Genomic DNA, 26,489 nt, shown 5'->3' on the forward strand with positions numbered 1-26,489 from the left:
TCATATAAGAAAGTGTGAATTATCACAATGAACAACTTTTAATAACATTTCTTATATGCTACGATCAGTGCTATGCTGATCAAACACTTCAGCACACACAGATGGGGGAAGAGAGCTGGTGCGCTTGTGATGCTTAGAACGACGTGTTATCCATCTGGCTCATTTCACTCGTTCATACTTGTGAGTGGTTTACATTCCATAGCAAGCGCATGTGAGCCTGGCTTTACAAAAACTCACTGATTAGTTTACAGATACAGAACAACACCATACTGACTGTGTTATAATAATTCTTGGGGACAGAGTACGTAACATGTCCCACCGGAGACAGAAATATACTGTATCATTGTTTCACCACAAAAAAGAGTGCATATCGCTCAGCCCAACGGGGCAGCTTTGGGTCTCTGATCACTGCCTGGTTCAGCTTATACCAACCTACATGCAAACACTTAGATGTTAAACCTGTATTAAAGACTGTAAAGAGATGGACCAACGATACAGAGCAGGTTTTACAAGCTTGTTTTGACCTCACTGATTGGTGTTTTTTCCGTATATCAGTTTCTGTGAGAACACATGCATCCTTACCAATGTCATCTAACATTCAACACTGATAAGCCATGGTTTACAGAAAAACTCAGACAACTTAATCAGGCCAAAGAGGATGCCTACAGAAATGGAGACAGGGTCTTGTACAGTCAGTCCAGGAAAACTCTGAATAAGGAGATTAGTGCAGCTAAGAAGAGCTACGCCAAAAAGTTGGAGGATCAGTTCACTTCTAACGACTATAAAAACCATCCCCCAGCACGGTTGCGAATCATTTGCTGAAGATTTGATTGAGTTTTATTGTAGATTCGAAACCCTTCCACACCCATTCTGACCATCTCCTTACACAACCTTTAAAAAAAACCCTCTCCCACTCTCCATGTGCTCCAGATCAGTGAAGCTAATGTCCTCCAGCTCCAGGAAGAAAGGCACTAGGTCCAGACGGTGTCACACCAACCTGTCTGAAAACCTCTGAACAGCTGACCCTCATCTTCACACACATCTTCAACAGATCACTGGAGCTGTATGGAGTCCCTGTCTGCTTCAAGTGCACTAACATCATCCCCATCCCAAAGAAACCCAAGACTCAGCATCATGGGCATCATTTATTTCTTCCCACCTCCATCCTAATACATCCCTGCATCTCATTCTATTCTATTGTATTCCATTCCATCATCTACAGCACAACTGTACATACAATTTATATAATTTTTTTGTCTATTTGTATTAACATTTTATTTATTATTATTTTTCTCAGCTTATTTTTTATTCTCTGTGTGTTATCTCTGTGTACTGGAAGCGTATGACATTAAAACAAACTCCTTGTATTCATTTGGCAATAGAGTTTCTGATTCTGATTCTGATTCTAAATAAATAAATCCAGTATAGACCTGAAGAAAGCACAGATGTACTGACTTCTTACTTTGTAATATACTTCATTTTTGTTTTTGTTTTTTTGTTTTTTTACTGTTAAAATATACTGTTAATAAAATAAAATAAAATAAAATACAATCTGGCAAATAAATGTATGCATCGCTTAAATGCATGTTTGTGTTAGTTAAAGTTGGATAAATGTACCTCAGGTGTCAGGAAGCTAAGCTAACACTAAAAAACTGCCCCTGAGACTTAGCCCTTTCGTTACCATAACGACGCCGACGCCATCTTCAGAAACAAACAAGGCTAAGACTAAACTACGGGAACAAACCGTAAACAATCCGCAGTCAGTCCGGTGTGTAGAGTTTCTACCAGGAATCCTTTAAACTCTTTAGAAAGCTCTCAGGATGTCTGATATACTGTGTCGGTGGCTGAACTCTGAGCTCCGGTTGACTAAAACCGTCGGTAAGCATCCTTCATGTCAGCTAGTTAGCGTTAGCCAACAGAATCTAATCTGATGGGGAGTCCAGTTGAATCCAATCTAATATGATGTAAACGTTTTATGTAAATGCAGAGCCGCTTTCTTTGGCCAAAGATTTCTCTAACGGTTATCTGCTGGGTGAAGTCCTGTACAAACACCAGCTCCAGGAGGATTTCCACCAGTTCTCCAGACACAGGTTTGTGTTACACTTTCATACAAAACCTCTACATATCTAACACTTTCCATTACATTTATGGCATTTGGCAGACACCTTTATCCAGCACACCAGTATCTTTTACACATCTGAGCAACTGATGGTTGAGAGCCTTGTTTTATTCCTTGTCTGTTAATAAACTCTCAAAGCATCTTAATCAACACTGTGCCTTTTTCATATTCATCTTCACTGAGCACATTGTCAAGGTAATAATGGATCCTGATTTTATCCTGGTTGGAATGTCAAGCACACACACACACACACACACACACACACACACACACACACACACACACACACATGGAGAACCTGGAAGAAACCCACATAAACATAGGGAGATCATGTGAAATTTCTCCACACGCCCCTGAGCTCACGATCAAGCATGGAGATCATGCTAGAGCTGTGTAGAATAACACTTTTGTTTTCATTCCTGATTTTGTGGTTGACATCAGAAAAGAATGCTTTAGTTGCAAGAAAACAGTCATAGATGAGGACAAACTCAGTGTCAGTGTGACAAACTGATCTCCAAGCATGAGTGCTGCTGCTATGACACTCATCTAAAACCCATACGAGAATAACAAACAGTGCTAATGGATAAAAAAACTTATTACTGCTAGGTGATATTTTCTAGTCAGGTTTTTTAATCACAGGTCTGTGGATATCCCCATGATCATTGTATATTCTGACATGGAGAACACACGCTCACACAGACTTTTAGAGAATTTGGAATATCGTACAGTGTGACAAGAAATAATCTTAAGAAACCATTGAAATCACTCCATCGTTATGTGTGTGTGTGTTTCAGCACACCTAATGCCAAGCTGAACAACTTCACACGTCTAGAGCCCACGATGCAGCTCCTGGGTGTACCCTTTGACCTGAGCATGGCCAAAGCAGTGATGCAGGGCCAGCAGGGTGCTGCCACACGTCTGCTTTATCAACTCTACATCCTGCTACAGAAGAAGACACGTCTTGGGCTGACAGCCACCATGCTGGAGACCATGCAGCCCGCAGGCGTGGCTAAATTGCATCGTTTGGAGAAGCACATCTACACACAGGTGGTTTATCCACTCAGTGGCTGTAAATCGTATCACAGTGCTGATTATATATTAGAACTGATAGAACTGGGCTCTGTGTGTGTGTATTTCAGCGTTTGAGGATGATGGTGAAGCGTGAGGCAGATTTAAAGATGCAGAAGATCGCACAGCGTTTCGATAAGAGAGGCCGTGATGCATACAGCCGCTCAGTGGTGGCCGAACTGGAGCGAGAGGAAAGAAGGCGTCAACTGCAGGAACAGATCAGACTCCAGGACATCCAGAAGGTGAAACACTGCCTGTATCTTAATTTCTACTAATTTTATAGCAGTAAAATACCAGACAACCAGCTTACTTGGAACTCAGAGCTAATTGGATAACTTTATGATTAGCAGGCTTACTAGAAGTGGCTAAATGTGCTGATTAGATGAGATCTATCTTATAATTTAGTTTCATCATCATCATTTTCACATATTTGAGTTGGTGTGTTTGTGTGTGTGTGTGTGTGTGTGTGTGTGTAGCACCGACAGGCCCGTAGGAAGCAGCAGGAGATAATGGACCGCATTCAGAGAGCTACAGTGCAGATTCCCAAACCCCCAGTGAGCCGTTCAGAGCGAGCAACGGGCAAACACAGACAACAACGTCAACCAGATGCTCAGGTTAATGAACACACACACTTACATACACACACACATGTACACACACTTTCACGCACCTTACTCATATTGACAGGTTTCATCATCATTCAGAACACACTGTACTGCTCTTAACCTGTCAGAGCACTGTATTTTTCATAAACTGTTGATGGCATCTGTTTCACTTTATTTATTTATTTCTTTGTTTATTCAGAACATTTATTATGAGATCAGTGAGTTTGAGAAGAACAGGATGAGACTGTCTCCTGCATCATGTCCAGCCTCTGTCAGGTAAAACCCCAGAGAGAGATGGGGGAGAAAGAGAGAGAAACGGAGGAATTGAAAAAGCACAAAAGGGGAATTAAATATTTCTTTTGATGAGATCACATCATCATCTTCCCCCTGTTCAGAATGTTACAGTTAATGGAAATGCTCCTTTGGAAACATACTGAAGTGTGTGTGTGCATTTGTGTGTGCGTTTGTGTGTGCATATTTGTGTGTGTGCGTTTGTGTGTGCATATTTGTGTGTGTGCGCGTGCGTGTTTGCACATTTGTGTGTTTGTGTGCATTTGTGTGTGTGTTTGCACAGCTTGCAGGTGAACGAGGAGCAGATGGAGGAGTGGAACAATGCATACGTTCAGAAGATCAGGAAGCGTTTGGAGGAGAATGCTTTGGCACGGGAAGAAAGAGAGAAACGCCGCCGCAGAGTGCTAATCCACCAGCTACACACACACCAGACACACGAGGCTTGTTTACTGCATCCACTAACACCCACCAACACACACACACACGGGATTGATTGGATGCAAAAGTTGTGTTGGAGTGTAAAGAGAGGTGTTTTTGAATAATAGAACTCTAGGGAGCAGACTCAGGGGAAAGAGAATAGGACATAGAGTAATCCCATAGGAGACAGAGCAGGATCTGAGTGCAGGATACTTTCTGAGATCCTTCTGTACATATTCGAACGTACAATTTTAATCTAGGTACCAAGCACATTGCTGCATAGTATAAACACATTTATTGAATAAACAATCATTTTTTTACTTCCAGAGTCTCTCTCTCTCTCTCTCTCTCTCTCTCTCTCTCTCTCTCTCTCTCTCTCTCTCTCTCTCTCTCTCTCTCTCTCACACACACATGTACACACACACACACACACACACACACACACACACAATAGTTTTGCTTCGCATGTGATGTGCATCATTCAGTGGAGAATGACACACCAAGAGAAAACAAACACACAACAAGATTTCAAAAAGATAAACAAGTGTGTGTGTGTGTGTGTGTGTGTGTGTGTGTGTGTGTGTGTGTGTGTGTGTGTGTGTGTGGATGTAGGAGATGTTACGGGAGGAGCAGCTGATTGGGAGGCTGATGCGCCAGTCACAGGAGGAGAAGAGAATTGCGGCGCAGCTAATGCAGATCAGACAGCAGAAGGAGGTTCTAAGGCAAAACCGTATACTGAGAGAGAAAGAGATCCATGAACAGAGACTGAGAGACTTTCAGCAGGCCCTGGAGCGAGAGGCAGTGAGGATGCATTACACACACAAGCACACGTGTTCTCTCATGCTACATGTATGCACAAACATGTGTGTGTGTGTGTGTTCCAGGCTCTGCTGCAGCAGGACAAGATCAATCGTGAGGTAGAGTTGTGTAAAGAGCGGGAACTTCACAAGCGCCTGATTGCTGAGCGCGCTCAGTCTAAACACAGAAAACACCTCAACACCTGTAGGGAGATTCTGGAGCAGATTGTGGATCTGGCAACCAAAGCTGGAGAATACCGCCTGCTCACTTCTAAGTAACACACACACACACACACACACACACACACACACACACACACACACACACACACACACACACACACACACACACACACACATATACACACAGTATAAAATCCCAGTCTCAGTGAAGGAGACCTAGAATCTCTAGCTAGTGACTGTATTATTTAGAACTGCTGTCTGCCTGAGATGTGAACTATCATTACCCACTTAGTGCCCTTTAAAGATTATGATTGTTACATGTCTATAAACACTGACATTACAAACAAATTTCAATCAAATATTGACAAATAGAAAATGATTAAGGAAAAACGTATGTGTTTGTATTTGTTTTTGTGTTGTGTGTGTGTGTGTGTGTGTAGTCTGATCCCTGTAAAACTTATGAGGGAGTGGAAGGAGTTGTGGTTGTGTGGGAAGCCGTTGTATGAGAAGGAGTCAAGCCAAGAACAGGAAATAGAGCTGGAGAAACTTCAAATCCTCAACGAGCAGGACTACGCTGACTACACGGTGAGAGACAGGCAGGAAGAGATGGGGGGAGAAAGAGAAAGAGAGCGCATTAGATGCACTTTTATACACACATACATATTGTGTTTATATGACGGTACTGTTTTAGTTCTAGTCATATCATATAAACACTATGTATGTGTGTGTTGTATGTACTCCAGAGTATGACAGGGGAGTGGGCATGGCCTGAAGAAGTTGAGAGTAGAGCTCCACCCTCCAATAATGACATCCTGGGTCACATTGTGAGTTATTTGCGTAACTTGGCTAATCCACCACTACCGATTGCTCCACCACCTGCGTTCCCTAACTGCACACTCCGAGCCTGTGTTCTGGGAAAGGTCTGCTCTGGAAAGACCACCTGCCTTAACCAGATCAGCCAGGGTATTACACATATTCACACACACAAACACACAGATTAATATAAACAACTAATTCTAACCCTAACTGATCAGAGGTTCTCCGTCGGTTCCTCTGAATGGGATGACATCAGGAACCATGTGACTATGTGTGCTAAGTAAAAGTGTTCAGCCCAAATGTGAACTGGTCCAATCTGTAACTTTATAAATTATATTTATTAACACACTGCCATTACTGACCTGAAAAGAAAATTGGTCAAAAAGAATATGTATGGAGCTAAGGTCTATGAAAGTTATATAAAGTTTACTGGACCTTACTTAGTTCTTCTAGTGCTGATGTTAGGTGTCTCCTACTTTCTGATGTTCTAGCATGTTATGTTGGAGTGCTGTACCACTGAATACTGTTTGTGTTGTTCTTTTTGTCTGTTGTACAGCTCATGGTATTCATGTACTGTCGGTTGATGCACTGATCCAGGAAGCACTGAACGCTCATCGCAGTGGAGACCCTGAGACCGAGGTCTGTACAGATCACACCTTACACCCCGGTCCTCTTAAAGTTGTGTGTCACATAAGGGTTAGAGCGTGTTATAGTGCACAAGTCAGAAAGCTTTCAAATTGCTTTCAAAAATGATCACAATTATGGAAAGTAACAAGTAGGTTATTTATTTATTGACAGCTCTCTTGAGCAGGAAGCAACTGCTTGAAAGTCATGTGACACTGGTGTTCATTATCTCCCATTAACAGCTTTGAAGTGTGTTGTTCCTTACACACTGCAATTCTGATACAAGTATGTAACAGTGCTGATTCAAGTATGTTACATCACTAGAATCAACACACTCTTCACTCTTAAAGTCAGGCATCACCTCATAGCACAGAAGGATACTGCTTAAAATTCCAGCACCTCTGAAGTAAACCACCTTCACTGATACCAGAAGAAGTTTCAGATGAAGTTATGAACCTGAGCTGTAGCAGGTTTACATTTAGCACTTGTACTGTACATTTTAGCTGTAGTCCTCGGGATCTACATTACATCCACCCCTGAGGTCTACTCTTTTGCATTATTGCGTTCTTTTAAGAGCACATATTTAATTAAAATTATAATATAATTATAGCTTTTCAAATATTATCTATAAGTGAACAGTTATGATTATATATGATTATTGATTATACTGTATAGCATTATTTTTTTTTAATCATAAAGCCAAAATCTTTGGATCTTCATTTTAGTTTAAAACTTTTTTTTATTTTTATTTTGAAGATTTTCAGAAACACATACAACATTCAAGAGACATGTTTTTCTTTTGCTTCTATGTAAAGGGGAAAAAAGAGAAAGAACTTACCCGAAATAAAATAAAACAAGGGTGTGTTTTTCTGGAACCTGTGATTTCTGAAACCATAAAACCATAAAGACAGTGTGTGTGTGATTGAGAGTGAGAGTGTGAGAGTGTGTGAGAGAGAGAGAGAGAGAGAGAGAGAGAGAGAGAGAGAGAGAGAGAGAGAGAGCTAATTACAGTGTGACTCGTGCAGAATTAAGGCAGAGAAAGTCCTGTGTGATGAGTGGTTTTGTTTGATTACTGTGTTTAGGTAAATACAGGAAGCAGTGACTCTCCTCAACAGGAAGCAGTGCATAGTGAGGAGGTAGAGCCACCGCCTGCTCCACACACAGGTGTGTCCTTATCCACTTAAACAAAAAAAAAACCAAAATCATTGCTGGTTTAATGAAGCAGTGAGTTATTACCCTGAAGTTGATTGTTTTCCAATAACAGTAGGCCCCGAAGAGTGTTACCCGTCTTAAAGCTCTGCAGTTTACAACAAAAATACATTTTATTTAGTAAAGCAGACATAATTCTTTTTATCCATTTAATGTTACATTTAATGTCAGTAAAACAAGTGAATTCCTGTTCCAAACTGTAAAGAAGTGTAAACCTCTCTGTCCTGAAGGTGTGGAAAAACTTAGTTACTGCATTACCTCTGACTGTTGCACAGCCCTGACACAAGTCTCCTTCCGTTAATGTTACATAAATATCTTCTTCCAGAAATCTTCACCACATCAGCAATTAGATGCATTTGGTCAGTTGTACTTGTCCCTATTATCCATATTTACAACAGAGATGTGCGGATCATCTCAAACGTCACCTGATGCTTTAAATAAATCATCCGCCCTCCACCCATCTGCACCACTATTTTCTCAGATTAAAATATCTGCACGCAATCATCACATTACAATAATTTTAATTCTTAGTTTTCATCTTGATGAAATGGTCAAAAGATGAACGTTCGGTGCAGTTAGAGCGATCTGCACGTAACATGATATGCTGAACGGATACTGCTTTTAAATGAACATTTATTAGTTAATTAGTTTGTTAAGAAACAAAAGGTTCTTTGGCCAGATGAAGCTTCATTTGCATAAACACAGGCTTTACTCCCTTTCAGACTTTAGCTGGAATGTCACCATTTCTGTAAACTTCCTAAACAGCAGAACGCACAAACACCAACACAAATGAAATTTGCTCATCCTGAGCAATGACTGACCCACCCCACATCTCTCTCTCTCTCTCTCTCTCTCTCTCTCTCTCACACACACACACACACACACACACACACACACACACACACACACACACACACACACACACACACCCTCATCACAGACACAGGGAAGAAGAAGTGTGAAGAACATGAGCATTGTGCTAGTCTTTGCTGCGTTCAGTCAATGAGAATTGCATTAGTGAGACTGACAGCAAGACAGAACGGAGCAGTGTTAGTGCAGAAATTACATTAAAGCAGAAACATTTAATGTTTAATAACACTGCTAAGATCAAAACAATTCTAGGAAGAGCACTCAGGAGTGTGAAGCACTGTCTAACTCAATCTGTCTTCCTTAGCAGAGCCGGGAACTCACAGCCTGGAGCAGTGCACAGTAAGTACTGAACACACACACACACACACACACACACACACACACAAAGAGCATTTTGTGTGTGTACACTACACTCTCCCTCTCTCACACACACACACACACACACACACGCGCGCACACACACACACACACACACACACACACACACACACACACACACACACACACACAGGAAGAGCATTACATACTGCACAGTAAGTAGTGTATATCTCTCTCTCTCTCACACACACACACACACACACACACACACACACACACACACACACACACACACACACACACACACACAAAGAGCATTGCACACTGCACAGTAAGTAGTGTCTCTCTCCCTCTCTCTCTCTCACACACACACGCACACACACACACACACACACACACACACACACACACACACACACACACACACACACACACACACACACACACACACACAGTGTTATTGCAGAAATTACATTAATGCAGAAACATGTAATGTTTAAGAGTCGGGAAATCACAGCCTAACTCATCAAAGCAAGTACTGAACACACACAGTGAGAGAGCATTACACACTGCAAAGTAAGTATATATCTCTCTCTCTCTATCTCTCTCTTTCTGTCTCTCTCTCTCACACACACACACACACACACACATATATATACACACACACACACACACACACACACACACACACACACACACACACACACACACACACATAGGAAGAGCATTACATACTGCACAGTAAGTAGTGTATCTCTCTCTCTCTATCTCTCTCTCTCTCTCTCTCTCTCTCTCTCTCTCTCTCACACACACACACACACACACACACACACACACACACACACACACACACACACACACACACACTGCAGAGTAAATAATGTTCTGTGTTATTCATTTCCCAGGAGTCTTTGCTCACTCAGCATGGTGCAGCTGTGGAAGAAGCTCTTAAAGCAGGAAAAGGTGTTCCCGATTGCCTGCTCATCGACATCATCACGGATGCAATCAGGTGCACATCTGTTTGTCACACCTGTCTATCTGTCACACCTGTCTATCCTCCACACCGGTCTGTCTGTTAATTCAATTCAATTGTTCAAGTTACAAAACAATGTCCCTTGTTAAAAGTTTTATACAAACAAAACTGAATTGAATTGAATTAACAGACATAATATCTGTTTGTTACACGTCTGACACTTTTGTCTGTGTAACACACTCATCTTTTATTGCATGTGTTCTTTAGGAAGGTTCCCTCAGGTCAGGGTTGGGTTCTGGATGGGTTTCCTGTGGCACTCTCTCAGGCTTACCTGTTGGAGAAGGCTCTTGGTGGAGCTGACATGGATCAGGTCCACACAAAGGTGCAAAATAAGAGTCATGAGCTAGCTGTAGACAGGAACGCCCCTCAGGCTCCACCCCCAACCTCACCTGTGCTGAATTTGGCTTTGTTGCTGGAGGTGTCAGATGAGCAGGTGCTGGAACGATATCAACACAGTGAGTGACCTTGAATCAACCATTACCACAACTATTGTTTACTGGCTCTCCAGTATTTATTATTATTATTATTATTATTATTATTATTATTATTATTATTATTATTATTATTATTATTATTATTATTATTATATAACTATTTTCTCCCAAAATTCTTTAATAGGTCTTAAATTCTCTGTAAATGTATTGCAGGATCATTTTAAGATCTTGTATCTGATTATTTGGAGTTCCTTAAATAATTTTTTTAAACACATTAAACAGTATTTTGTGCAGGTGTAGCACTAATACACCAGTGAACTGTTGTTCCCAGCAGTAAAGGAGCTGGAGATAAACCCTGAGCATACATGGAAGAGGCAGGAGCAGACACAGGTCCAGCACAGGTTAGTGTGTGTTTCACACGCTCCTTAAACTGAGCTCTTATTCAAAGGGTACACACACAAGCACACACACATACATACATACATGCATACATACATACATACACACTAGTCATTCATTCTGGTTTTAATTCTACAAACACGTTTATGATTTTATCATCACAGACGTCCATTAAAGCTCTGTACGATGGTATCATTCTGTGCAGTCCATTAGGACACTACACTGCACTGATACACTGCAACACTGCACTGCTACACTGCACTAATATAATACACTGCTACACTGATATATTACACTGCAACACTGCACTGCTACACTTCTCTGATACACTGCACTGATACACTACAATGATACACCGCACTGCTACACTGCACTAATTCACTGCTACACTGATACTGTCACAACCAGGTAGGAGGGAGACAGACACACTGCACTGTTACACTGCAATGTTACACTGCACTGTTACAGTACACTGCGCCACTACACTGTTACACTGCACTGGTACACTACACTGCGCCACTACACTGTTACACTACACTGTTACACTGCACTGGTACACTACACTGTTACACTGCACTGTTAAACTGCACTGTTACACTGCACAGATACTCTACACTGTTACACTACACTGTTACACTGCACTGATACACTACACTGATACACTACACTGTTACACTGCACTGATACACTACACTGTTACACTACACTGTTACACTGCACTGTTACACTGTACTGATACACTACACTGAGACACTGCACTGTTACACTACACTGTTACACTGTACTGATACACTACACTGTTACACTGCACTGTTACACTGCACTGTTACACTGCACTGATACACTACACTGTTACACTGCACTGATACACTACACTGTTACACTACACTGTTACACTGCACTGTTACACTGTACTGATACACTACACTGAGACACTGCACTGTTACACTACACTGTTACACTGTACTGATACACTGCACTGTTACACTGCACTGTTACACTGCACTGATACACTACACTGTTACACTGCACTGTTACACTACACTGTTACACTGCACTGATACACTACACTGTTACACTACACTGTTACACTGCACTGTTACACTGTATTGATACACTACACTGAGACACTACACTGTTACACTACACTGTTACACTGTACTGATACACTACACTGTTACACTGTACTGATACACTACACTGTTACACTGCACTGTTACACTACACTGTTACACTACACTGTTACACTGCACTGTTACACTGCACTGATACACTACACTGTTACACTACACTGTTACACTGCACTGTTACACTGCACTGTTACACTGCACTGATACACTACACTGTTACACTACACTGTTACACTACACTGTTACACTGCACTGATACACTACACTGAGACACTGCACTGTTACACTGCACTGATACACTACACTGTTACACTGCACTGATACACTACACTGTTACACTGCACTGTTACACTGTACTGATACACTACACTGAGTCACTGCACTGTTACACTACACTGTTACACTGCACTGTTACACTACACTGTTACACTGCACTGATACACTGCACTGTTACACTGCACGGATACACTGCACTGATACAGTACACTGAGACACTAGACTGTTACACTGCACTGTTACACTACACTGAGACATTAGACTGTTACACTGCACTGTTTCACTACACTGAGACATTAGACTGTTACACTGCACTGTTACACTACACTGAGACATTAGACTGTTACACTGCACTGTTACACTACACTGAGACATTAGACTGTTACACTGCACTGTTACACTACACTGAGACATTAGACTGTTACACTACACTGTTACACTACACTGACACTAGACTGTTACACTGCACTGTTTCACTACACTGAGACATTAGACTGTTACACTGCACTGTTTCACTACACTGAGACATTAGACTGTTACACTGCACTGTTACAGTACACTGAGACACTACACAGAGACACTGATGCACTGATAGAGGAAACAAAAATATCCTCAAAAGATTTTAAAGTCGGTGTAAATCTTTTTCCACTATTTCTGTTGTGTATATGCAGGATTCTGGGTTTTCAGGATGCTTGGCCTGGGCTGGAGGAATGGTACGGAGTAGAACAAAATATCTTGGTGAAGGTGAATGGGGATGTGGATGAAGACACTCTGTACAGAAATGTGGAAACTGTGCTGTTACACGTGATGGACACTGCAGTAAAAGGTAGCGATTTCTAAAAGGCAGTGATATCAGAACTGACCTAACTGTAGACGTCTGTCCTGTTATCCCTCACACACCAGCACACTTATAACATTTTTCATGTTTACTGAACATGAGCTACTTCCTGTATGTAGTCTGTTAGAAACAGACAGGAGTTAAACACACACTGCACTAATTACTGTGTGCTCATCTCCACAGAGTCACAGACTCAGTTACACACAGAAACAGACGACACATCAGAGGATACAGACATCCAGAAAGCGGAAACGGACCACTGCGGTAAGTATACACAACTCAGATAGAACTTTACCTCTATATCGCTGTAACTCAGATGTAAACTCACATATTATACTTTTACTTTTAGACTAACTATAAACAGTGATTCCTTCACCTCTCTCTCTCTATTCTCCCTCTCAAAAATAATAAGACAAAAACCACGCTGTCTTGACGATGTGTAAAAACAAAAAGTTGCAGCTATACATCTAACTCTTAAAACACTGCTACTGGAGACTCCTTCCATTAATGTATTTATTATTCTTATACTACCTGCAGGTGATTCCAGGAGGCCGTCACCTTCTTCCTTGCCAATTGCTGAAGCCCCGCCTCCGGAGCCTGGCTCCAGCTCCTGGGTTTATGTGGATAATCAGTTACCCAAGGTGCTAATGCTATTCTGATCACAACATGAGTCATAAAGCTTGGTACCTCACAGTGTCTGTAATTGTATGTGTGTGTGTGTATGCAGGAAATGGCAGAGTACCTTCTCTCACAGTGGGAGAACATATGCTTTTCATACGTCTCCAACATTAAAGCTGTGCTGCAGAATCTTCGCAAGGAGCGGGACCTCATTATACATCACATCTACAACATCAGGTAGGTCTGTGTGTGTGTGTGTGTGTGTGTGTGTGTGTATATGTGTTGGTGTGTTTGTGTTTACTGGTTACTGTAAGTGCTGTCATTATGTTTGTCATAGAGAGGAATATAAACAGTACCTGATGAGACCAGATCTGAAGCAGGAGTTTGTGTGTGCGTGGCAGCATGAATATAACAGTGTGTCAGAGGACATAAGACACGAAGTAGAGACCAAATCAGAACTGCACCAGAGACTGGAGGTCCTACAAACACACACGCACACACAAACACACACATAGTCAGCTATACATTAACAGAAACACTTAAAAAACATTTACACCATAACCTTAGTTTAAAACAAACAAAATTAGGGTCCATGGCTCCTTCTGAGTCAGTCTGAATATGGCTTGTTTTTGGTTCATTCTGTGGCATACTTGATTTATGACCATGAAAACAAAGTGCTTTTGTCTGCTATACAATTTGTCAACTTGACATCAACATGAGACTTGCTGTATATGCATAGCTTCAGTTTTTTGCCATTTAACAGAAGAAAAACTCAAATGGCTTTCGCTGAAGAATGTGTTCCCACAATAAGGTAGTGTTAGATAGTGTTAGATAGGTTTTAGGTTGTGAGGCAGCGGTAATTACAGTATTGAGGCAGTGGCAGAAAAAAGTATTTGTATAATATATATATGTTTCTGGGTTCATTCACCATCCTGACAAGGATAATGTGGAAGAATATGCAAGAAGAAATATGGAAGAAGTCAATAAACATTTATTGTCACGTCAAACATGTATAGCTGATAAAGACAAAGTGAAATGAAACAAAGACCCTGGTGTACATAAAACACAGTGTGCAAAACAGACAGTACAATGCACTACAGTAGTGTACACAAAACAGCTCTCACCAGAATACCAGTATACTGTACTTGAATGACTGAATAAAATAAATGAGTATTTTCAGACACAAAATATATTGAGATTTTGAGCAGATTGAAACGCAATTTATGTTCCATTTTAGTGGGAACCACACACACACACACACACATATATATATATAATTATAATAATTACTGTCTATTTATAGTTACTGTATATAGAAAGTTTTTTTTCCATGTGTGTAGGATCTGCGTGAGCGTCTGTGGGATATCTGTGATAAGAGGAGAGAGGAGGCGATGCAGGAGAAAGCAGCACTTACAGAAGACGGATGGCTTGAGAATCATACTTCTGTTCTTATTAACCACTACTGTACTCTCATACAGGTAAAACACAAACACACACACACACACACACACACGCATGTCTGTTCTTATTAACCACTCCTGTACTCTCATACACGTAAAACACACACACACACACACACACACACACACACACACACACACACACACACACACGCATGTCTGTTCTTATTAACCACTCCTGTACTCTCATACACGTAAAACACACACACACACACACACACACACACACACACACACGCATGTCTGTTCTTATTAACCACTCCTGTACTCTCATACACGTAAAACACACACACACACACACACGCATGTCTGTTCTTATTAACCACTCCTGTACTCTCATACAGGTAAAACACACACACACACACACACACACACACACACACACACACACACACACACACACACACACACATGTCTGTTCTTATTAACCACTACTGTACTCTCATACAGGTAAATCACACACACACACACAAACACACACACACACACACACACACACACACACACACACACACACACACACACACACACACACACATGTCTGTTCTTATTAACCACTACTGTACTCTCATACAGGTAAAACACAAACACACACACACACACACACACATGTCTGTTCTTATTAACCACTCCTGTAGTATCATACAGGTAAAACACACACACACACACACACACACACACAAACACACACACACACACACACACACACACACACACACACACACACACACACACACACACACACACACACACATGTCTGTTCTTATTAACCACTACTGCACTCTCATACAGGTAAAACACACACACACACACACACACACACACACATGTCTGTTCTTATTAACCACTACTGTACTCTCATACAGCTAACACAGACACACCACACAAACACACACACAAATACGCTTCAGGTTTTCATCATAGGAATGTGTGTGTGTGTGTGTGTGTGTGTGTGTGTGTAGGTGGAAGTGGACAGGTTTCAGTACACTCTGTGTTTGTTGAGAGATTATTACTCCGGTTTGTACAAGGTCCCTGCACATGAAGCAGCACCTGAATTCACCTCTGTCACGCTACTTGATATCACCGATGGGAACAGCAGCCAGCTTGAGAACACGAAAAGGCAAGTCACATCCCATAATATTACACAATACTTCCTATAATACTATAAGACACAATCCTATTATTATGCATTACAATTACTAACGTGGGCATGGTGAAAGGCAGTCCCACTTTCTATACTTCTGCATCTGCTGCACATTCCCTAGTCAAACTCAAAAAGGCATATCTCAGCGTGTGATGCTTTTATTGGAGGGATGTGGGGTTGTGGTAGCTCAGTGGTTAAGGTGTTTGACTACTGATGGTAAGGTCATTGGTTCGAATCCCAGGTCCACCAAGTTGCCACTGCAGGGCCCATAAGCAAAGCCCTTAACCCTCAATTGCTCAATTGTATAAACTGCAATAAAAAAAATGTAAGTCACTCTGGATAAGAGTGTCTGCTAAATGCTGTAAATGTACTGTGCAAAAGTTTTAGGCAGGTGTGAAAAAATGCTGTAAACAAAGAATGCAAGAGGGAAGTGTTAAACATTTATTTTCATAAATGAACAAAATGCAGTGAATGAACAAAAGAGAAATCTAAATCAGATCAGTATTTGGTGTGACCGCCGTTTGCAGCAATTCTTCTAGGTTACACTTGCACACAGTTTTTGAAGGAACTCGGATGGTAGGTTGTACCAAACATCTTGGAGAACTAAACACAGATCTTCTGTGGATGTAGGCTTTCTCACATCCTTCTGTCTCTTCATGTAATCCCAGACACACTCGATGATGTTGAGATCAGGGCTCTGTGGGGGTCGTGCCATCACTTCATGCTGGTTTGAAGGCAAAAGGGAGTAACACCAAATATTGATTTAATTTAGATTTTTCTTTTGTTCGCTCACTTCGCATTTTATAAATTGACAGAAATAAACACTCATTATTTATATTTCTGAAAGCATTCTTTGTTTACAGCATTTTTTCACACCTGCCTGAAACTTTTGCACAGTATTGTAAATGTACAGTAAATAGAGCAAACCACCTGAGCAGCTCTGACAGTGGGATGTGTGTATAGTTACATGTATAGTAGAAAACAGTCACACAAGAATCAGTTTAGTCAGAGAGAAAACTGCTTTAGGTGCTGATAAGTGGTGAAACACAAACCTGGTGGTGCACAAATCCTACAGTTCTACAAATCTCAACAGAATACATTCACATGCTCACATGTTTACTACAGTTGCTGCAGTGAATTTGGGGCTAAACACACTCAAGACATGGACAACAAATCAGCATGTCTACAAATTAGTGTGTGAATTCATGCAGTGAGACACACTTGTAGAATATTTTCTCATACATATATCATATTAATATTAATATATTAATATTTTTTTAACACAAACACGTCAGTGACTTAAACTGCTTTTTTCGCTATGTATAGTTATGGTCTGTGTAAATTGCAGTTCTGAAGTTTCAGCACCATCTGAGAAATTAACAAAGAGTGCTGGGAAAAAAGACACTGAGACTGAGGATAAGAAGAAACCTAGAGTGTAAGTATATATATATATATATATATATATATATATATATATATATATATATATATATATATATATATATATATATAAATATATATATATATATGTGTGTGTGTGTGTGTGTGTGTGTGTGTGTATATATATATATATATATATAAAACCACGTCACTGTCAGTTTATGTACTTCTGTAAACCAGTCCATTGTTAAGTGCTATACAACTTAAATTAATTGTGTGTGTGTGTGTATGTGTGAAACAGGCCTTCCTCAACTGACTCCCAACAAAAAGAGTATGTTCACCCTGGTGAGAATCTGCTGCAGGATTTCCATCAATCTTCTGTCACTGCTGTCACACAAACGGTAACACACATGACACTTGACACATGACATGACCTCTAACTGGCACATGTGCACTAGACTGTGTGCATGTGTGTGTTAGGTAAAAGCAGAGATGCAGCAGTTGGAGCAGGAGGAGAATGAAGTGTTGCAGCAGCAGATGAAGACAGAACCAGCACAAACAGAGTCACAGGCTCCAGTCCCCACAACACAGCCTGTTAAAGACAAGAAGAAAGGAGGCAAGAAGAAAGGTACACACACACACACACACACACACACACACACACACACACACACACACACACACACACACACACACACACACACACACACAGCTGTAGCTATTGCTGCAGTGTGATGAGTCCACCTTTACACTGTGTGTATGTAATGCAGTGTGATACACACCGTACAAACATACACACTGTGAATATCAGCAGTCTTAGTCCATGAACCACTCATCCCTCCACCAGAGTGGCCTTCACCTGAGTCCTGAGTTCACTTCCTGTGTCATACTTCACTTCCTGCCTGTAAGACATTTATGCCATGCTCACATTAACCAGTTTGTGAAGTATTGTCATTTCTCCTGTACACAGAGTCTTTCTCTGTTCATTATCCTGTACAGTATCCTTCATGGTCTTTCGGATTACGGTTTTGTCTCTCTGTTTCTTGTCTGTCTGTCTTTTGGTTTCTTGATTTATGCCTGTTTACGACTTTCTGGTTTACCTTTGGATTTTTTACCTTGGATTTGTTGAATATTCTCCTGCAAATAGGGTTTAGCGAGCTTCAGTTACAGACACACACAACCCACAGAATTTCATATCCACCTCTGTATCCGTGTGTGAATCTCTCCTGTTTTCTAATCAGTGTTATTTACTGTAAGTTAAGGGTTTTTTTTCCAGATCTGGCATGAAGAAGACACGTCTGGGAGAAAGGTTAAAACCCGCTTATGTTGAGTATTCTATAAACTAGAAATAATTTTCTGTAGTTTTTCATGAAGGAGCTGGAGAACGATTCAGTGTGGTGGTTAGGTGCGAGAGCAGTACATTGTCGGGTTTACTGGAGCAGAATGGAGCTGTAAAACATAATGCAAACTGATTTAATTACAAATACACTCTGGTCTCAAATCGAGTTCTAGCGTCACAGGCAGCCTTTACTGGACACTACAGGGCTGTGTTCCAAATCCAGGTTTACCATCAGCACATGCTGCCTGTTACTTACTGGACATCTCATCTGTGTGTGTGTGTGTGTGTGTGTGTGTGTGTGTGTGTGTGTGTGTGTGTGTGTGTGTGTGTGTGTGTGTGTGTGTGTGTGTGTGTGTGTGTGTGTGTGTGTGTGTGTGTGTGTTTCAGGCCCCCCCTCCCCCACCCAGGAACCTGTCCTGCCCCCCCCAGTGGAGGAGGATGCTGAGCAAGTGCAAAACAGGCCAGTGAGAAACAGAATGAAACTGGAGTACAGAGCTGCATTAAAACATGAGGGTATACACTACACTTCACACACACACACACACACACACACACACACACACATTCACACACACAAACAACCAACATCTCTGACAGTAGTGCAAGCTGCACACAACAGCTTTGCGCTTGATTTACTTTATCGAATATATCATTGTGTCTTTAGTATCCGCTCATTCACTGTGACTTTTATGGCGATTGCTGTACTAGCAATGGATGGATTTTAAAAAATTGTGCCTATGCCAAAGTTTTCTTTAAGCACAACTTTATGTAACATTAACAGAAGGATTCTCCACTGTCAGCGCTTTGTAATAGTCAGAGGTAAAGCAATAACTTTGAGTTTTCCCAAGTCTTCCAACAGCATAGTGTACGAAGTTTCTTGCTAAAATAACGAGCTGTGTTATTTAGCTTGTCTTATTTATCTGTGTGTGTGTGTGTGTGTGTGTGTGTGTGTGTGTGTGTGTGTGTGTGTGTGTGTGTGTGTGTGCGCGCGTGTTTAGAGAGCTCTGTTTGTGAGCGCTTGGAGCGGGTAAAGCTACAGTGTGTTGAGACGTTGCAAATTCTCCAGACCCGAACAGAAGAGGCTCACAGAGAGATGGAGGAATCGTGTGGGGCTCACTTCCTGTCTGAGGTTAACAGGTCAATACACACCCAGGATGAGTACAAATGTTCCTCTCACACCCACTTTCATATAAATATTTAGGTATTTAAAAGAAAATCTTTTTTTTTTTTAGTTTCCAGTAAGACTGCTGACTCACTGTCTAAATGTCTCAAAGAATCACTGTCCAAATGACTCTGGGAATCACTGTCTAAATGACTCAAGGAATCACTATCTAAATGATTCAGTTTGTTTCTCAGTACTAAGTACACAAGGCATGGTCTTGTGTACTTAAGTAGGAATGTGGTAGGACGTCTTACAGGAATGAACTTGCAAGGACACGATAACAGAGAACACTTCAGTTAGGATTTGAGATGTTTACCTGATATCACCTGAAATTGTGTTTCTACACAAGAAGCAGCATGAAATATTAAATGGAATTCTGTATAACTTCTCATCATTCACAGACAAAAAAAAAATCTAAATTCAAGCAGTTTAAGCACTTGTTCGGACCCTGTGTTAACGAGATAGGGGTAAATGAAAAGCAGTAATCAGAGTGATATTTGTGAGTTATGTTTTCATGCACACAACCCTCTGGTTCTACCTGAAGCCTCTAGAGCAGGGGTGTCAAAATTTGGCCCGTGAGTTCATATCAGATGTGCATTACAGCTGGCTAGCCGCATTCTCCGCTAATACTACAAATCCCAGAATGCCTTGCTACTGTGTTGACGCGTAGTCACGAACAGCAAGTGCCCCTCATTCTCTGTTGACAGTCGTTAACAACCATGCTACAGTCACATCGGGCACGTTAATTCCACCCTCCACAAAAATGGCCAAACAAACGATGTACAATAGGAGCTTTCAAGACAGGTGTGAGGCAGATTATCTGTTCACGAATATAAAGGACAGATATGTTTGTCTTGTGTGCTAACGGAGCTAACGTGTCTGTAACGAAAGAATATAACATAAGACACTATGAAACGAAACATTATGAGAAGTATAAGGACCTGGACGTAACGCAGAAGCTCCAGAAGGCGGAGGAGATGAAAAAAAGTCTATGTTCATGAAAGCAAAATCAAAAAGTGAAGCTGCTGTAAAGGCTGTAAAGCTTTATTGTGGCAGCAGAGAGCAAAATCTGCCAGGCCCTTTAATGAGGGAGAGTTTGTCAAAAAGTGTATGGTCAAAGTTTGCAAAATGAACACCACTGATGTGTCTTTTATTTCGAATTTAATTTCTTATGTGTTTGTAATATCAAGCTCTGGTTGTTCCAAATCCCGTGTTTAAGCAAAACTAAAGTTTGTTTCCATATGAAAAAGGTTGAACATTATAGATCAGTTGCAGTTAATTTGTCAATAAATATTCAGTTTGGCCCGTGACTTTATCTCAGTCTTATATTTTGGCCCACTGTGAATTTGAGTTTGATACCCCTGCTCTAGAGGACTGACTGCTGTTTTCTCCCTTGTTCTTTACCCAGTGGTTGTTGCAGGAATTTCACTGATGTACATTTAATATTTATGGATATTTTGCACATCGTTGCATCAGCTCAAGAAAACACAACATTTGACTCGGTAAAACTTCAATAATCTGTTTAAAGGGTGTATAACAAAGTACAACAGATGTCTCCTCTTTCTGAAACTTCAATACAGTTTTATATAATATGCATTGTTTGTCACATAAACTTAAACATTTATGGTTCTGTGCCATAGGACTCAGTTTGTTCCCTTTGGCAAGTCAACATCTGATGCAGCTTTAATATTTGATTTGTGAAACACTTCCTGAGTTTTAATTGTACTTGACATGAGAGCACACGTATACATGTCGAGGAACAGCAGACGAATACATCACTAAATACAATGTATAGTGTGTAATGAGTTGTGTTTTTTCTGTGCGTGTGTAGCATTGATCAGCTGGCAGTCATCATTCGTCACCACATTGAGAGCGGGTCACGGATCACACACGAGCTCACATTAGCATGTAACAACTTATTTATTGATGGAGACACGCGTGTGGTGACGACTCCACCCCCTTCACCACACCCACTCCCTAGTGATGTGACCAATCAGGACTCCTTCTGTCTTACTGTGCAGCAGCTGTACGACCTGCATTCTAATCTGCTCAACATCGCCCCTACAGGTCAGAAAAAGAAGAGCATTTCATTTTATAGTCATAAATTTTGTGTGTGTATAATTATGTGTGTGTGTGTGTGTGTGTGTGTGTGTGTGTGTGTGTGTGTGTGTGTGTGTGTGTGTGTGTGTGTGTGTGTGTGTGTGTTTGTTTGTGTGTGTGTGTGTGTATAGGTCTGGTGTCCTGTGGCATTTTGCATGAGGTTCTGACTCTCTGTGTCGGCTCAGATGTCCTGTCTAAAGCCTGGATGCAACTCACAGACTCACAGGTATGCAGACTGTGGGGTGGGACACATCGTCCAAGCAGAAAGTGCTGAACGATTAAACGGGAAAAAGCTAACTAAAATTACAAGTGGTAATTAGTGTGTGCATGTGTGTGTGCGTTGGTGCAGGACTGTGGGATGGTGGACTGGCGTCAGTTCCTGTTGAGTGCTGCTCGTCCGTGGCCACTGCCCTCACAGACACAACTAATAAATACTCTCACACGCTTCAAAGAGATTGACACAGCAGGGGACGGAGTCATTACACTGCAGCAGTACCTACAGGTGTGTACACACACTCACACACATTGTGGGGGTGGACTCGTCACACTGCAGCAATACCTACAACTGTGTGTGTGTGTGTACAGGTGGAGCTGTGGTTTCCCACTCAGACAGAACTTCCTGTTCCTGATGATCAGACTGATCCTCAACCCTACGACAGGTTAACCAACCTCAGAAAGGTATTGTAATGAATGTGGGTATGTTTTGGTGGAGGTGTTAAAATTGTATAAACATTCTGCCAGTTTGGGTGCATCACAATTTGCATGTAACTGTAACCACACCTCATCTACTTGCACTGACATGTACGAGCCGTACATCCTTCACTGGGAGTAACACAGAGGCCACACCTCCTTGACTGTGATTGACAGTTACCAACATCATGCCTCCTTCACTGGGACTGGCATTGCTGTAATAATAAATAGAATTTGTGGTGTGTGTGTGTGTGTGTGTGTGTGTGTGTGTGTGTGTGTGTGTGTGTGTGTGTGTGTGTGTGTGTGTGTGTGTGTGTGTGTGTGTGCAGTTCTTCTTCACACTGTTCTCAGACTCCACCCTCTCTCCACCTGTGTGTGACTACATGAACATGCTGCTTTATTTCTGTGCTCATCCTGATCCAACACGTGGCTTTACCAGAGCCCTGAGTCTAGTGACCCAGCACAGACTGCCCTACACACCCATAAACACCACTGGCCTGCTGCAGGTACACACACACACACACACACACACACACACACACACACACACACACACACAAAACCTGCACAAATTACACTGCAGTGTGTAATATGTACAGTAAATGTGCTGTTGCTTGTGTGCTTGTGTGTGTGTGTGTGTGTGTGTGTGTGTGTGTGTGTGTGTGTGTGTATGTTACAGTCCTATGTGTGTGATGATGAAGAGGACGAGGTGTTTGAGGGCGATGAAGGTGATGTGTCAGTGGATGATGTACTCAGAGTTGTTAAACATGGAGAAGCTCGGATCTCATCACAAAAGCACACCAATGCTCAAAACACAGAGGAGCTTCAGCAGGTACACACACACACACACACACACACACACACACAGAACACAGTGTCTGTTAAACCTAACAGTCCTGGCACTGTGTTAATATTTGTTTTCAATCCCCAATCCTCACGGATTGTGGGAATTCCCATGGAATGTGCCCTACCATACTTAATGCCCTATTTCAGTTAGTGCCCTGCCCTGATTAATATCCCCTCCTGCTTAATGCCCTGCCCTTCTTAGTGCCGTGCATTTGCTTAATCTAAAAGAACATGAATCTTTCCATATTTACATGTAATAATCTCCCATTCTGTCACTATTATGTTCCTTTGTGTGTGTGTGTGTAGGATCTGGAGGATATATTTCAAAGCCTCGGCTTTAAGCCAGAAGACAAGATCCCATTTCCTTTGCTAGCGCAGCAGCCTGTTCTTCAAGAGTTGATGGGCTCATCGCAGTACCTGTTGGCAGTGAGTGTTCACACACACACACACACACACACACACACACACACACACACACACACACACACACACACACACACACACACACACACACACACACACACAAACACACCCATATGTTCAAATCACATGTAAAATGCTAAACAAGGTCATCAGAATTGTAACAATACAGGGATTTGTGCTAAACTGCATACAAATGGACAAGACTAACAGAATTGGTCTGCTGATAAAAATGAGAATGCACAATTAAATGTTTTTTACCGTCATTTACACATTTTGGACAGCAGACTTTTAACAACGGGACAAAAAATACAGCAAAAGATCAGTCGACACTCATCATCATGTGAGACAAGGCAGGTGACGTCAGTGTAAAATGATTGACAGAACAAAAGGTTATTATAAAGAATAATATAAAGATTAATAGAATACAAAATCCATAAATATTTAATTTATATTTTAGATAAATATAAGATTAATATTATTTTATTTTTAGATTAATATTAGATATATTTAAATGTGTATGTATTTATCCCTAATGAACAAGTCTGAGGTGACTCAGGCAGCAGTGGGGAGGAAAAACTCCCTTGAATGGTAAAGGAAGAAACATTGAGAGGAACCAGACTCAAAGGGGAACCTTATCCTCATATGGGTGACACTGGAGGGTGTGATTATAAATATACAGTCTGATAAAAATGTTGTGTTGATGTAAAAGACTACATGGAGGTGCATCTCCTGTCAGTCACATCAGTCAAACTATATTTATTAGGAATGTCACTGAAACAAAACATTTCTTTAGTTTCTGAATGTTTTCAGTAAAAAGGAAAAAGTACAAAATGAAGTGTAATTGAATCGAGACAATCGTGGGGACCATTGTGTCAACATTTACTCACACACACACACCATGCAGAAAGAACAATTATATACACACGCTTTATGTGCTGTTTTGTACAGTCTCGAGTCAGTAGGTTCCTCCTGAAGGTGACACTGACACCAAATCATCTAACACTGAACTATGTGAGGAACAGTGCAATCAACACTTCTGAAGCATCACAGGCTTTTTTTCTTTCCTTTTTTCTGTAGGACTTTTCCAGAATTTTGGAGATCCAGCAGAGTTCTTCAGTGGAACATCCAGCAAGTGAACTAACATCTAACACATCACCCGGAGCTGAGTAACTGTGGAGCAAAGTACAGAAAATGATTCCACTCTTGGAAATTCAGTAGTGTTGAGAGTTATTCATTATTAGCATGAGAGATATTAGTTGTTAGCAGTTATCTTGCTACTATGCGTTAAATTTACACAGTGCTGGGAATCTTCATTTCCTCTTATACTGTAGTTTTCTTTTTTAAAGTTCTTATGTGATGTAACAGAAGCCGAGCCTCCTTCTACCACGAGTTCTCCAGCACCACATTATTTTCTGGCTCTGTGTAGATTTAGAGCACTGAATTTAGCTACAAAGCAAAACCAGAGCCCACATCCCTAAAATAAGTTCCCAATACGCACATTGACAGCTTCGACTCCGAACTGTGTTCATCACCCAGTGCTCAACCGATCATTTCCTGCTCCACTAACTCATCTCTAACAGGGTTCTAGAGCACTTTTGTGATTAGACTCTGAGTGAATTAGCATTGGGTTAAATTTTTGAAAACCATGAAGTGCTTCTGCTGATGCAGTAAATGTAATTACACACTTTCTAGAATCATACTGCTTTACATTAATAAATAGTTTAGAAACTGTCTGGATTTCTCTCTCTCTCTGTGTGTGTGTGTGTGTGTGTGTGTGTGTGTGTGTGTGTGTGTGTGTGTGTGTGTGTGTGTGTGTGTGTGTGTGTGTGTGTGTGTCATTAAACTACAATTTGAATTTGGAGGAAATCTGATTTTTATTAATTACTAAGAACGATCCTGG

The 26,489-nt window shown here is 41.1% G+C and overlaps 2 protein-coding genes across 5 annotated transcripts in view; one reads left to right on the forward strand and one right to left on the reverse strand.

Annotated features, from left to right (window-relative positions):
• The window catches only part of LOC113637369 (serine protease FAM111A-like), a 200,972-nt gene that overhangs the window by 165,460 nt on the left and 9,023 nt on the right, over positions 1 to 26,489 (reverse strand). The gene's annotated exons all lie outside the window — the stretch shown is intronic.
• On the forward strand, positions 1,441 to 26,320 carry spef2 (sperm flagellar 2). 4 transcript variants are annotated; one of them, XM_027138015.2, is made up of 37 exons: positions 1,441 to 1,878; positions 1,988 to 2,090; positions 2,914 to 3,166; positions 3,259 to 3,429; positions 3,664 to 3,801; positions 3,992 to 4,068; positions 4,367 to 4,523; positions 5,113 to 5,301; positions 5,385 to 5,572; positions 5,921 to 6,065; positions 6,224 to 6,443; positions 6,853 to 6,935; positions 8,003 to 8,084; positions 9,304 to 9,338; positions 10,223 to 10,326; positions 10,558 to 10,805; positions 11,116 to 11,185; positions 13,261 to 13,415; positions 13,611 to 13,691; positions 13,965 to 14,068; positions 14,155 to 14,282; positions 14,383 to 14,521; positions 15,386 to 15,523; positions 16,468 to 16,625; positions 17,998 to 18,084; positions 18,331 to 18,430; positions 18,510 to 18,657; positions 19,756 to 19,881; positions 20,367 to 20,505; positions 22,362 to 22,597; positions 22,762 to 22,856; positions 22,980 to 23,132; positions 23,216 to 23,308; positions 23,650 to 23,826; positions 24,000 to 24,152; positions 24,473 to 24,592; positions 25,667 to 26,320. In XM_027138015.2, exons 1-37 carry the CDS (start codon positions 1,821 to 1,823, stop codon positions 25,757 to 25,759), a joined length of 4,944 nt encoding a protein of 1,647 aa, XP_026993816.2. In that variant the 5' UTR covers positions 1,441 to 1,820; the 3' UTR covers positions 25,760 to 26,320. The 4 variants fall into 4 exon arrangements, with proteins under 4 accessions (XP_026993816.2, XP_026993820.2, XP_026993818.2 ...); XM_027138017.2 differs by having other exon boundaries at positions 1,545 to 1,878; positions 11,119 to 11,185; XM_027138016.2 differs by having other exon boundaries at positions 1,545 to 1,878; positions 9,307 to 9,338.

This window comes from Tachysurus fulvidraco, chromosome 9 (genome assembly GCF_022655615.1).
Source record: "Tachysurus fulvidraco isolate hzauxx_2018 chromosome 9, HZAU_PFXX_2.0, whole genome shotgun sequence".
NCBI classification, from domain to species: domain Eukaryota; kingdom Metazoa; phylum Chordata; class Actinopteri; order Siluriformes; family Bagridae; genus Tachysurus; species Tachysurus fulvidraco.

Coding starts and splice junctions, on each gene's coding strand:
- spef2 (XM_027138015.2), top strand. CDS start 1,821: ATGTCTGATATACTGTGTCGGTGGCTGAACTCTGAGCTCCGGTTGACT. Junction 13,416..13,610: donor GATGGACACTGCAGTAAAAG/GTAGCGATTTCT, acceptor TCATCTCCACAG/AGTCACAGACTCAGTTACAC. Junction 14,069..14,154: donor TGGATAATCAGTTACCCAAG/GTGCTAATGCTA, acceptor GTGTGTATGCAG/GAAATGGCAGAGTACCTTCT.